The following is a 14,004-nucleotide window of genomic DNA, read 5'->3' as shown; positions in this document are numbered from 1 at the left end:
CTAACTGTAGTTTTTATTGGCGGATTAATCCACATTTGGTGTGTGTGTTCAGGGAGTCGAGGACCAACATCCTGGACAACCTGCTGTCCCGTATGGAGCAGTACGCCAACAACCTGGAGGAGCTGGTGGAGGAACGAACACAAGCTTATCACGAGGAGAAACGCAAGGCTGAGGCCCTGCTGTACCAGATACTACCACAGTGAGTACTACATATACTGCTGATACTACCACAGTGAGGTGCATGTAAGTTTCCTCAGCCTGATGTGTTTGGTCAACACCTCTCCCTGTTTCTCAGTTCAGTGGCGGAGCAGCTGAAGCGAGGTGAGACAGTTCAGGCCGAGGCCTTTGACTCCGTCACCATCTACTTCAGTGACATTGTGGGTTTCACAGCCATCTCAGCAGAGAGCACACCGATGGAGGTGAGCACAGTCTCTGTTATTTACTGTAATTAAGTTTCAGCTGACGGTGCTCTGAATCTGTAATGAACAAACCTGTTTGAACACAAGTGTGAAAACAGTGTGTGGTTTAGACATAGAGACAAGTTGGAACTTTTCCAAGGTGAACAACAGCAACAGGTGCAGCTGAGAACTTCACACAGACATGAGAGTGGTAACTTCTCCTCTCACCTTCAGCGACAGAGTGAAAAGTGCTTTTTTTTTTGTGTTTCCAAAAAGCTGAAAGTTGTATCTGAGCTGCCGTCATTGTGACTCTGCAGGTGGTGACTCTGCTGAACGACCTCTACACCTGCTTCGACGCCATCATCGACAACTTTGATGTTTACAAGGTGACAAAATCAACACAAACTGTTTCCACCACAATAAAAGAATCCCTCAGGTCTCCACTCAAAGTTCTGTTCAGGTTTTAAGATTTGAAAAGAAGAATCAGCACCGTGCGCACGTTTGTTCGGCAACGTGCATTGATTTTAAGACTCCAGACTCCTTTATGCTTCAGAGACACAATCATCTTTAAAATCAGAGGAGACCAAACTGAGTTTTATTGATCTGAGGAGATCAAAGTATTTGCTGCTGTTCAGTGAAGATGAAATGCTTTTTATCAGGTGTAAATATTACATCCCCAAAATATCAGACAAAGTGTGGTAAAATAACAAAAGTAGAAAACTCGCACACAATTGGAACATAAACTTTTGTCTACACAAGTAAAATCTGAAACTTTAAAATAAAAAGATGTGAGAAATTACACAAAATAACAGCAGCAGAGCGGAGCTGAGATAAAAAAAAAAATCCATTTTTCCGTTACCGCTCATCCTGTAAAGGGTTGAGGGTGTGCTGGAGCCTATCCCAACAGGCACTGGGTGAGAGGCAGGGTTCACGCTGGGCAGGTCACCAGACTATCACAGGGCTGACACATAGAGACAGACAACCATTCACACTCACATTCACACCTACGGACAATTTAGAGTCACCAATTAACCTGCATGTCTTTGGACTGTGGGAGGAAGCTGGAGCACCTGGAGGAAACCCACGCTGACACAGGGAGAACATGTAAACTCCACACCCCCCACGTTAGCCACTACCCACATTGTTATGATAAAAACCTGGCTGAAATCAAGAAAGTATCCCTTTAACTGGAGAAAGAAGAGGAGGAAATTCAAGCTCTTGCTTCAAACATTTATTGAAATGAAACCATGTGGGAAGTTCAGAGGAGAAACATCACTTTGTTGCTTTTTGTAAAAGGTCTCAAGTCAAACAATTTGAGAATTTAATCTATAATCTTAACAATATGTTATGTTTTCTAAGTTTAATCTGCCGAGTAACTAAAGCTGTCATGACTGAAGTGCAGTCTCAGATGTAGTCGAGTACAAATACAAAAAATACAAAATGTAAATGCTCAAGGACAAATACCTAAAACTTGTACTTACTTCAATAAATGTACGTTGTTACTTTCCACCTCTGGATGAATCCATAAATACAAACGTATTAAATAAGAAAATAGTTCATGTGTTCACTTGGTCAATTTTAAAACTCATCTCTTGCTGCGACATATTTTGTGAGCACCACCAGTGTTCCTCTGCCACTACAACCTGTTGTTTGTGGTCCCGTGGCGCCCTCAGGTGGAGACCATCGGCGACGCCTACATGGTGGTGTCAGGGCTGCCAGTGAGGAACGGGAACCTGCACGGCAGAGAGATCGCCCGCATGGCCCTTGCCCTGCTGGACGCCGTCCGAACCTTCAAGATCCGCCACCGCTCAGAGCAGCAGCTGAAGCTGAGGATAGGAATACACAGCGGTGAGGATACACACAGCGTGTTCATGTGCATGTAGTAAAAGCTCCAACATGGTCAGATAAAAAGAGGTTTAAAGTACAGATTTGTGTATCTCAGGATGGATGCATGAACCTGCTCTTGCTGTGTGTTATTTCCTGTGTGTATTAGGTCCAGTGTGTGCAGGTGTGGTGGGTCTGAAGATGCCACGTTACTGTCTGTTCGGCGACACCGTCAACACCTCGTCACGTATGGAGTCCAGCGGAGAAGGTCAGAGCTGCACAGACACACAAACTTTCTGTCTTCCTGTCAGCGATGACAATAACATCACATCTAAGGTTTAGCTTTCAATATTTGCAAATACATTTCTTGGAGTTTTATTTTTCTTTCTGTCTTCAGTGACGCAGATCTGCACCTCACACACAGCTGACTTAAAAACTGGTGATGTTCTGAACGTACACCAGACTGATTCTTACAAAATATACGTACCACTGCAGAAACCCATAAGTCTTTTACATCCTCCCTGCGATTCTCGAAGTCGGCAGGGATTTAAAACTCAGTAACTTTCTTTTGGCCTCTCAGATTCATCTGTTGCAGGCTGCAGTGTACAGCCAACACATGACGGCCATCATGAAGTGAATCTGCAGCAACAGGTTTAATCTGCTGCCTGCACCGGGGAAAGTTGCACTGCTTACGATAGTCTTTTATTTGTCTCATCAGCAATAAGTAAGCTTCTTTTTTGAGATGAATAAATTCTGATCTGTTTTTTCGTAAACACCCCCTCAGGAGAGATCAGAAGCAAAAGAATGAATCAGCAGGAGTTGTTTTACTGTGTTCAGACGCTTTTCATTTCTGGAGTAGATCAAATACACAGAGCTGAGACTTGAGTTTGATCACTGAGACAAATTTCTGAAATTGTGCAGCATCATTTAAAAGCCAGTCAGGTTATCTCAAGAGCTGATTATCTCAGACAAATAAAGATAACTGCAGGGATGGAGAGAATTTGGCTGGAATCCACTTCTTCATCACACCCTACACTAAAGGCAAACTATCTTAGTCACAACAGCAATGTTGGAGACAGTGTGGACACGTGGATGTCAATCACTGCCACACATGTCCAGATAAAAAAAATTTGGGTATATGAAATGCCTATTGATGTCAAGGTCCTGTATTTGGTGCAATAAGGGACGATGTCATATATAGAAAAAAGACAGGTAAGTGATTACAAAGTGGAAAACTGAGCCTCCAGGCCTTAAACAATAGATGGACATAATCAAGAATTTTTTTTGTAATGGAAATCTTTTCCCTGAGGTCTAGAGGAGCAATATTCCTCAGAAAATTGGAGAAATAGACAGTCTTTATTTCATAAGAAGTGGATGCAGCTTCACTGTGAATGTCTGTGGACAATAAAAGGACCTTTAACACGTGGCATCATGAATACTCAACTGGTGTATCCTGACACAGTGTTCTCTATGGTGTTGATGTTTTGTCTTAAGATTTTAAAATATTTTAAATAAAGAGTTAAAAAGAAAGAAATGAATACGAAGAAATAGTCTGAACAAAGAAGAGATCACATTTTGAATTTTCCTTTCCCCCGGGGGAGGATCTGAGACTTGCAGAGTCATCTTATAAATCACTTCTCGAAACATTATCTTTTTAAAAAAGCTTTTCAATAATGTGAGCACGTTTTATTTCCAACATGTCTTATCTGTTTTACTGTTATTGCTTTCTGTCTGTTATCTTACTTTGGGGTGTTTATTTCTAAGCTGTTGTTGTCATTGTCAGGATTTATGTCGTTGCGGTCCTGAAACGTGTTTTGTTTCTGTTTCAACTCTGTGAAGCACTTTGTGACTTTGTGTGGAGAGGTCAGTGCCTACCAGAAACCAGTTCCAAAACAGGTTATAAATGAACTAACAGAAGTGTTTAGCAGTTAAATTACTGCTTAAATTACTTTGAATCCTGCCTGCTTCAAATAGTCCCGGACAAACACATGCAGAAATGAACTTGTGTGTGTAATTGTTTTGTTCCTGTGTGTGTTTGTGCAGCGCTGAAGATCCACGTGTCGGCGGCGACTCGCGACGTCCTGCTGGAGTTCAACTGCTTCCAGCTGGAGCTGAGAGGAGAGATCGAGGTGAAGGGCAAAGGGAAGATGACCACCTATTGGCTACTGGGAGAGAGCGTCAGCCAATAAGGAAACACCCCGGAGAGAAGGACGACGGAGGACAGAGAGGAGGGGATGAAGAGGCAAGAAAGAAATGAGGAAAGAGAGAAGGGGACAGTGGAGGAAAGGAAGGAGGGAGGTAAGAAAAGACTGAAGATTCAGTTTATTTGGAAACAAGAGAGAAGAAATGAAGTAAACGAGGGAGCGAATTTAATGGACAAAGGAGGGAAGTGAAGCTGGTGAAGGAAAGGAAGTAGAGAACGTGTCGCCGCAGACATCTCAGCTCCTCGTCTTTTCAGAGGACTCATCACCTCCTGTTTTTTTCATTGTTTCTCAACAAAAGAGACCTGGAAGGATTCAGACGTCACAGCACGGAGGAATATTCTGGTACATTCACATTCACAATGCACATGTGCAAACAAAACTGTAAACACTAAAGGAGGGAGACAAGTGTGTAAAAATACAGATGCGGAGCGGTGACGGAGAAAAAGCTGGTCTGTAACCTGCAGAACCACAAACTGAACACATGAAGGGCTGAAACATGAAGTAACTTAAGGAGCAGAAAAGAATATCAACTTTATACTGTGTTTTCCAGATCTCGCCTGTTTTATGTTTTACAGAGAAAATCATATTTTGGATTGGTTTAAGTCGATCGCCTCAAAGGTTGTACTTCTAAAGTTCAGCACTGAATTCTCTCCTCTTTGCTCCACTGCTGACGGCCGGGATCAGGTGTGTATTTAGTCCCTGATGGTCCCACAGAGCAGCGACTCTGTGCTGCCAGAGGTGTAGAGGTTACCCAGTTGTACGTTTGCCGAAACAACCAGTTAGACTCAATCCAAATGTCCACACTCACAGACTTTAAGGCACATTTCCACAAAGTGTGAGAGGGCTTAGGGAGGTTGATCTTGTGTGGTTATCGTTGCCCACATGTGCATAACGTCAGAGTGAGTTGGACACAAATATAACCATCATGCATTGTGCAGAGATCGATTCTGGCTTATGTCGAATGAGTCTAAAGGCCCTGACACACCAAGCCTACAGACGGCTGTTGGTCACAGTCGGGCCGTTGGTGAGCGTCTGTCACCCTCATCAGTGTAGTGCATCCCAGATTGTCGCCCCCGGTTGGCATTTTGTTCACTGAATCAATATGTTGAATCAGCGTCGGCAACAGCAGAGCCCATCAGTGAATGAAATCACTCTGATTGGCAGTTAAGCTCAGCTCACGAGAAGAGAAATGGAAGTGAGGAACGTAAACAAAGAGCTTAAGTCAAGAGGGAGTGAGATCAAAACAAACTTATTTTTCTTTAGTTATTGAGCTTTTTAGTCTAAACATTTCCTGATAGTTTGTTTTATTGTTCACTGACACACAGTAATTATGCTCTGTTCTTTCAACACTGGATTATGTTGTTAACGTGCTAACTGTCTAACTAGCATCAAGATAGTATTCTGGTTTCCCTTTTTGAATAACGCATGCGCAGAATTAGGTGCTGCTTGGCCGTCAGCTGTAGCCTTTGCAGAGTGTGGCTGAGACAACTTCAGGCAATGCAGCAGGGGGCCATTGTCGCCGCTAGTTCTCTGAAGTGGGTCCTCAAGGATCCTCAAGTGGCTGAATTTTAAGGAGGCTATGTCATCAAGTTCCGCCGAAGGTCAAGGATCCTTCAAATTCTACCGAGGACAGAGTCCTTCATTCAGAGAATTTTCAAGGATGCATGTGTGTATCCTCAGCGGGTATAATGCACCCACAGTTCTTTGCACACTATTTGCTGGAATAGAAGGCGGGGCCTTGTCAGTTAAATCTACGCCAGCAGAGCTCGGCAGGATTAGATAAATATCTACACCTCATAATTTACACTTTCCAATGTGTCACTTGCCAAATAATGAGATTTTTTAAAATAACGTGATTTAGATAAAACATTCATTTACGTAGCCGCTTCATCCTCTTTAGGGTCGCAGGGGGGCTGGAGCCTATCCCAGCTGACACTGGGCAAGAGGCGGGGTACACCCTGGACAGGTCACCAGACTATCACAGGACTGACACATAGAGACATGAGATTTATGTTTTAGCATGTTCTCAGTTTTACAAGAGAAAAGACTTCAGTGATGAAGACCAACTGGTTGGTTTTGCAAATGTAAAGCTGGTTAACTTCTGTTAAAGAGCAGCGTGTAGTCGCAGTGGATGAGGCGGGGCTACGTGTTATTTAGCGTGACTTGCGCGAAAGAGATGACTTCAGATCACTGTAAATTTGCAGCATTCATAAACACCTCCCTGAAGTTGCTAAATGATGGCCAGCTTTGCAGAGTTACAGAATCCAAAAGTAGATGGGTAAAGATGTTAAATATGAGTGCAGCTCTTTGGGAATAAACATTCTCTGTAAATAAACAAATGTTTCCCCTCTGGTTTTAAATAAAAAAGTTACAAACACATGAGGTTTTGTTTTTGAAATTCAATCACAAATATACGCCCATTTTGGTACATTTAAATTATCTTTGCATTTAACAGTTAAGGTGGTGCAACAGGGCGGACTGTTGCGCCTCAAATTTAAGACAGTTGTCTGCACATCTGTCAGACGCCTTCCAGAAACATCCTGAGCAACCAATGAGGCGAACGTCACCGAGATGGTCGTGGGACAAAACACTTTCTCCAACTCATGATTGAAGATTCATGAACTGATAAAGCCTCAAAACATCAGCGTGTCTTAACGTATGAAGAGCCTCTGATATTTTTATAAAGTGTCATTACATGTGGAGCATACAGAATTACAATATATATATATATATGAGCTCATCATGTGTATCTCCAGAGAGACTCCAGTCACCACAGGTCTGTTCATCAAGAACCTTTTGTCGTTTCAAGTGATTCAGATTGTGCTGTCGATCACTCTGAACTTGTTTGTATCTTGTGAGGATTCAGAAAGGAAATAATGAGCCTTTTGTTTTGACTCAAACCAGCAGTGTGTGTTTGTTTGTACTCGCCTGAATAAAGTTCTGTGCAGAGCTGTTTGTTGCAGGCTGCAGTTTTCTGATGTGGCTGAAATATAACAATCTGATGTGGTTGGTAAATGTTTCAAAGAGGCAGAAGTGGGAACGCACATACACACATATATTTCATGTCTCCATCTGCTGGTGGGCCGTCACGGTAAGAGTTTGCACGCATGATATGATGTTAACACCTCATTTTCTTACGTATGTGAATGGAGACGAGGCACTAGGAAGTCCATTCATTCTGATGGGAATCTCTGAAATATTCGATGTGCCCGTGAAACTCCTCCCCTCTGTAATATTTCAGTGCAGAATTTGCCTCTTGGGTGCTGACCTCCTCCTTACCTGACACACTGATCAGATACTGCAGTATAGAATCATTTTCTAAGGAATTCCCCCAAAAAACGAAGATCAAATTAAAAACATTATTTATTAAGGGCTCAAGCCTTAAAATGAAATATTCACCAATGATTTTAAGTTGCGTGCAAATGCTGCTAAAGAAATGGGACCCCAGTCGGCCTGAACGTTCCCAGAAAAGTCCGCTCATATTTTGACAGTGTTCTGTGTTTACAGTAATCCCTCCTTTTAAATGCAGTACCACGATGAATCCAGCAGATGTCACCATTTAGACTGTCAAAAAAGATGGTGGTTCTACATTTTCTTGTGCACATCTGACTTTAATTCAAGTAAAGGTCCAACTTAGGATAAACAGCTTATTTCCAGGTTTTAATAATATATGTGATAGGTGTTGCTTATCAGTGGCCAATCATACTCATATGTTTTTATTTGTCCAAAATTAGTTTTGGTCTTCTTTAATAGATGAAGTAAAGTCATTGATATCACTCTTTAACACGGCCCCTTGATAGCTACTTTGGGGTACCCCTTGCACTGGTCAGCCTCTCATTTTTATCATTAGAAAAGGTGAAATATTCCCGGAGAGGCTCATCTGAGTTTCTGCAAAAGATGGCAGCCTGTCATTTCCTATGTAAATACTCTAATGTCTCTGGACCCCATCTGATTCTCGCTGCATCGAATTAAAGAGTAAGTATCTTCCCTGTGGTGATTTTCTCCCTGCTTGTTTTTAGTTTTATTTTTTTTATCTTTTTTTTATTTTTTTAAATTATTTTCGGGGTTTACGGTGTGTAGGTGGGGTGTTTGGATAACATAGTTTCTTTTTTCTGTTCTACCACACCACAAAGACAGCAGAAAGCACAGACACATACATTTGTACTTTGTGTGTGATATTTGTACAGTACTTGTACACCACCTGAGGGTCAGACAGGGCCTGTGATGTCATTGCTGCCTGCTCTGTCCTTCATAAGAGGAAGGAAAGGGCTGCAATGTTTCCTCTTTCCTTCGACACGACCGATGCGTTGTTAATTATTTTAGTTGATTTATTGCTTTTTGATGTATTCTTAAACAATAAAAGAGTGTGTGTTACTCTTCCATGTGTATGTGTAGTTTATTTGGCATTCTTTAAATCATACTGTCCATTCATGAAACAGGGCGAGGACACTGCAGTATTTTGCAGCCTTTTATTTTGCTGGGAGCTTGGAAGAGAAGAAAATGAACACATGGCGTCACAGTCATGCTGACAGTGCGCAATGAAATTATGACCTCTCATGCAACACTTTTGTTTTTGACCCATTTGTTACGACCGGCCTAGAGGAACCGGTACATAGCATGAAAGGATGCTCCCCTCTTTCCCCACTCCCAAGGACGACCAATGCCACACAGCTGCAGTCCAACAAAAGATAATTTATTTAACACTCACCAAGAAAGGTAGCAATAAGCTTCAGGGTGGGCGTGGCCCAAAACAACAAACAAAACAATCTACTCTCCAAAACTAACTTACCTACCCAAAAGTAAAGAAAATAAAAATACAGATCACTCACCTGACTCCCTATAAATAAACAGGAGAAAAAAGATTAACAAAAAGGGCTACCCACCCCTACAGCAACCTGGACTGCTGGACTAATATCACAATTAACTCATTTTTAACACAGTACAACGAAGCATGGTGCAGTTGGGAGTAGGGCCAAGAGAAGAGGAAGAACAGCTCAAGCAGCGGCCATTTTATACCAGCTCCACCAATCTCCAACCACCAATCAGCAGCCAGCACCTGGAGAGAGAGAAACACACTAAGGGTGGCAGCACCACCCTCAGGTCACTCTAAAATGTGCAATTTGATGACATAACTCAACGACACAGGTGTCGGCGGGCTGACTGCAGGAACGTCCACCAGAGCTGTTGCGCGTTCATTCACGTCGTTTCCGTCAATTTGGCAGTTTTCGTCTATATCCTCAATATTTCCCTTCGTCTTTGTTTTGTATAAGTTCTGTCTGCCTCTATGTCCTGCACTCCTCTTCATTTGTCCCCACATTACACAAACACCTCCAAACATGCCAGTGGGACAAAGAGAGGACTGATGGGACTGATGTGAGTGTATATGGACTTTTTACCTTTGCAATGTTTTACTTTGTTGATCCTGTTTGTATGATTCAACGTTAACAGATTTGTTTTGTGATTGTTTTGTGTTTAATGTTCTAAGATTCCTGAGTTTAAACTGTTGCTCAGAGGAAAAAAGAGTAACCCCAACATCAGATGTTCTGCGAGCTAGCGTCAGCGTGGCTTCACAGGTTTTTCACTCACACCCGCACAAGTTGGTTACGATGAGAAACTGCTGTCACGTCAAGACCCTGGTGAGGACGATTAGTATGCAGATGAGTTTCTACGAGACAGTTTCTGACGGTTTGTACAAAAATTCTGTTGGTCTGCAAACCATTTGTTGCATCAGCTGTTCAGGTGGCTGGTGTCAGATGATCCTGGATGTGGAGGTCCTGAGCTGGTGTGGTCTGTGATTGTGAGGCCTGCTGGATGTACTGCCAAATTCACATAAATGACATTGGCTTATGGTGGTAAAGCTGATATTTGGGGGAAAAAAGGAGAAGAAGAAGGAAAAACTCAATCATGAATATCAGGGGTATATTTTTTTTTACCGGACTGACACATTTTATCCTCTGCATGTGACATATCTGCCTGTGAGAGGACTCTGCTCTTATGTAGGTTTCATTGCATGTCTGGAAGATAAGGTTTGCAGTTTACGATCTCACATGATGTGGATTTTCCTCAAATGTCACACTATCAGCATGTTTCATCCACTGTTACAGAAGACGTCAACTACAAAGCCCCTGTACAGTCGTGGCACCTGTTGAGTGTTGCTAACAAACACACATTAAACATGACGTAACTGTGACAACTCAAACAAGAGTACACAAATCGGTTCACTTGTTACTCCCAAGACTCACAGATCAAACACTTGTCTTGGACTTGTTTTCTCCACATATACAACATGCTAACATTATTAGCACAAGCCTATGACATTTTACATTGGATAAATTAGCCTAGCAGCTAGCGGGGTTTTTCCTCTGCTCATATGAAGCCAGGATAAATCACACACAGGACCTAAATGTTGCTTTGTGGAGACTTTATTGTCTTCTCATTTATTATTTCTTATCTGTGAAATAAAAGTAAATAAAAACCTTGTTTTCACCGAGGGAAATGGTTTCAGCCTCCAGAAATACACGTCACCGTGATGTGTGGTTAAAATCCAGCAACCACTGACTTTCGCCCGGGAGGCCAGTGTTTGTTTTTGATTGTAAAGCCAAACCATGTTCTGTTTTCCTAAACCCAACCACATGCATGTGTTTGCAAAACATGCCCACATGTGTGTGTTGTTGAAGGAATACAAATGTCTATTAATGGTGTTATACCGATGTAGTGCTTTTATTTTGAAAGAGACTGTATGCAAACTGTACATTTCCTGTGAAAACAGAAGTGTATTTTGAAAGCAGACAATGCATGTAACAGGCTGAAGTTGACACAGCGTCCCAGAACGTCAACAACCAACACACCCAGGGTACCTTGGACGTCATATGTGGACGTGGAAAGTCCATGACCAAACGTCAATATATGATGAGGTCGGAGTGAGAATGTGTTGCCTCAGTACCTCTCAAGAAGCCTCAGTCATTCAAAGGACCCTGACACCTTTCTCAGGAACCCCAGACGCCTACCATGAATCCCTAAAAGTTGCTTAGGACCATTGAAACACCATCAAGAACCCCAGAATTCCCTCAAAGACCTCTCAAGACCACCTGCAGCCTCATCAAGGTTCACCAAAGGACCTGCTAAAGACCTCCAAGAACCCTCGAGAGCCCACATAAATCCTACCTTGCAAGGAAGTCCTTGACCAGATGTTGAATGTGTTCATGCCATAGCTGCAGCATTGATTCACTTAGAAGTATTCTGTTTAAAGGAATACTCCGACGATTTGGGAGTTATGCCCTTTCTCTATCATTTTAATAGTGAGACAACATGATCAATATCTTTTTTGGGTCTGTACGTCCAGTGGCTGGGTCTCAGCGGTTAGCATTGTGGCTTAGCTTAGCGAATACAATTGAAGTCTATAGGGGGTCAGTAGCCTACAGTAAAAGTGAACAAATAAACGTTACAGAAACCCTGAAGCTGGCATTTTTGCACGTGCATTTAAAATAAACATGTTTAATCATTAATTCGAAGTCTGATACACGGAACTATAGTGTGTTTACGTCCTGCACGGAGGGATACACCGGTGAGCAACAGCTGCAGCTGGCTCTGGGACAGGTACGCTAGGTCACTCGGTAAAAGCAAACAAAGAGATGACATGGAGGATATTACTCACTCGACTGAAAGCTGTCCATCAGCTCCTGCAGGCCTGGGGCGTCAATCACGCCAGGATTAGTGATTGCTGCAAAGTTTTCACTCCTTGTGATGCACTCTCTGCGGCGGGTTTCCTCCTGATGATGATGATATATCTCTAGCCTCCCCAGCGATGGTAGCACCAAATCCCATTCTGTGCAGCAAAATGGTTTGTTCAGGGTTTCTGTAACGTTTATTTGTTCACTTTTACGAGTAGGCTACTGACCCCCTATAGACTTCAGTTGTATTCGCTAAGCTCAGCCGCAATGTTAACTGCTGAGACCCAACCACTGGACGTACAGACACAAAAAAGATCATGATGTGTCATGTTGTCTAAATATGAAAATGATAGAGAAAGGGCATAACTCCCAAATTGGCGGCGTATTCCTTTAAGGGATGTTCAGCAGTTTTTGGTAAATTTCCAGGGCTTTCCACGATCTATGGATATTCTTTAAGGGGTAAGAACCCCAGAAGGTCTCACAGAGTTTCCAGCATTTAAATAAGGAATCACATCATTTAATTGTTGGTTTTCTGTAAAAATCTGCACTCAGAGGTGAATCAGAAACAATTAGCGCATTGGTCAATAACACTGCTGCAGACAGACTGTATGCATTATGTTTGATCTTTGGCCTCTGACACCTGAGCAGATTTTCACAGCTTCACTTCCCCATAAAAGATAATCTGCATCATCAGATACTTTTACTGGTGTTTGAATGATTGTTTCAACTTCATGTTCTAACAAATACAATTGTTCTGTGTCTAAAGACATATTGTGTCCTGCAGAGCGTGCATATACAATATATTTAAAATCAGTCTGGGTTTATTCTGACAGGTGTTTTTGTTCACTGTCGTAACCTTGAATCCAAAACATTGAAAGTACAGTCAGTTCTACAGGCTCGACAATAAACATAACTTTGACCTCTGACTGCTGGTGATTAATCAGTGATGAAGACTGTCAGTCACATGGGCTGTTCCAGGATCTGTGTTCAGCTCCGGGATCAGCAGCTGGATGGATCCTCCTCCCAGCTGCAGCCGTGTGAAGTTACACAGGAGACAACAGGAAGCGTGACATTCTACTGTCAAAGTAAAAGCACAGAAACATTTTTATTTAAATCTTAAAAAGTAGTGTGTCCCAACTCCCCAGTTTCAACTCATTGTTGCATTTGAAGCATTTAAGAGACACATAAGAGGTCAAATTATTTGATATATAAAAATCTATAGCATTTATTCTGGTGCTCTGCATTTTTCTTTCATTAATAAGTTAACAAGTTTTGCACATGTTCCGCTGAACAAATCTGCTGGGACAAATTTCAGTGCAACATTTATGCACTTGTTTTTTTCTCGGACTTTTTGGCTTTATTGCTCAGTTTAAAACATTTGTTAGTAAAGTAATCAACAAGTATTCAGTTACATTTGATTTTGTTTATTTTAACAAAGTATTTAAAAAAGTTGTATTGTATTCTTCACAGGGTAACTAGTAACCTGTAACATATTACATTTCTTTTTTAATGAATGAATGACTTAATTTCAAATCAAAAATAAAGATAACAGTGTCCGAAAAAGATTGGTGGAGGTAAAACGTATGTGTCCCTATCTCTTTCTTACATTTCTTCTTCAACAAATTCCCAAATATATTTACAACTAATATTCAACTATCCCTGGTCTATTTACCACCCAGCTAAAAAAATTAAAAAAATAACTTTCACAACTCTGGTGGTTATAAAATAATGTCATATTTAAATTTTTGCTGGGTCAAAAATCAAACCAGAGAGTGCATTATATTATTTTTCATCTTTATTAAGTGATCAGTTAAACCAGTATAAGATATATTTGACCCAGTGTATAGATAATATAGATATTAACGGGCTTGGTTTCATTTACAAACGTGACCAAAAGCAGCTTTTATT

General features: G+C 41.6%; 1 protein-coding gene across 5 annotated transcripts in view; it reads left to right on the top strand.

The window, feature by feature from the left end:
* LOC117265782 (atrial natriuretic peptide receptor 1-like) overlaps nt 1–7,378 on the top strand; it is a 140,232-nt gene extending 132,854 nt beyond the window's left edge. For all 5 annotated transcript variants that reach the window (XM_033640479.2, XM_078171309.1, XM_078171308.1 and 2 more), the window contains exons 17-22: nt 53–199; nt 296–419; nt 716–784; nt 2,072–2,246; nt 2,392–2,490; nt 4,266–7,378. In XM_033640479.2, coding sequence (XP_033496370.1) covers nt 53–199; nt 296–419; nt 716–784; nt 2,072–2,246; nt 2,392–2,490; nt 4,266–4,411 — 760 coding nt within the window. In that variant the 3' untranslated portion in view covers nt 4,412–7,378. The remainder of the gene's footprint in view (nt 1–52; nt 200–295; nt 420–715; nt 785–2,071; nt 2,247–2,391; nt 2,491–4,265) is intronic.
* The last annotated feature ends 6,626 nt before the right edge of the window (nt 7,379–14,004 follow it).

Source organism: Epinephelus lanceolatus, chromosome 10 (assembly GCF_041903045.1).
Source record: "Epinephelus lanceolatus isolate andai-2023 chromosome 10, ASM4190304v1, whole genome shotgun sequence".
NCBI classification, from domain to species: domain Eukaryota; kingdom Metazoa; phylum Chordata; class Actinopteri; order Perciformes; family Serranidae; genus Epinephelus; species Epinephelus lanceolatus.
Note: the sequence above shows the minus strand (reverse complement) of the source record. Positions and strands in the feature narration are given on the sequence as shown.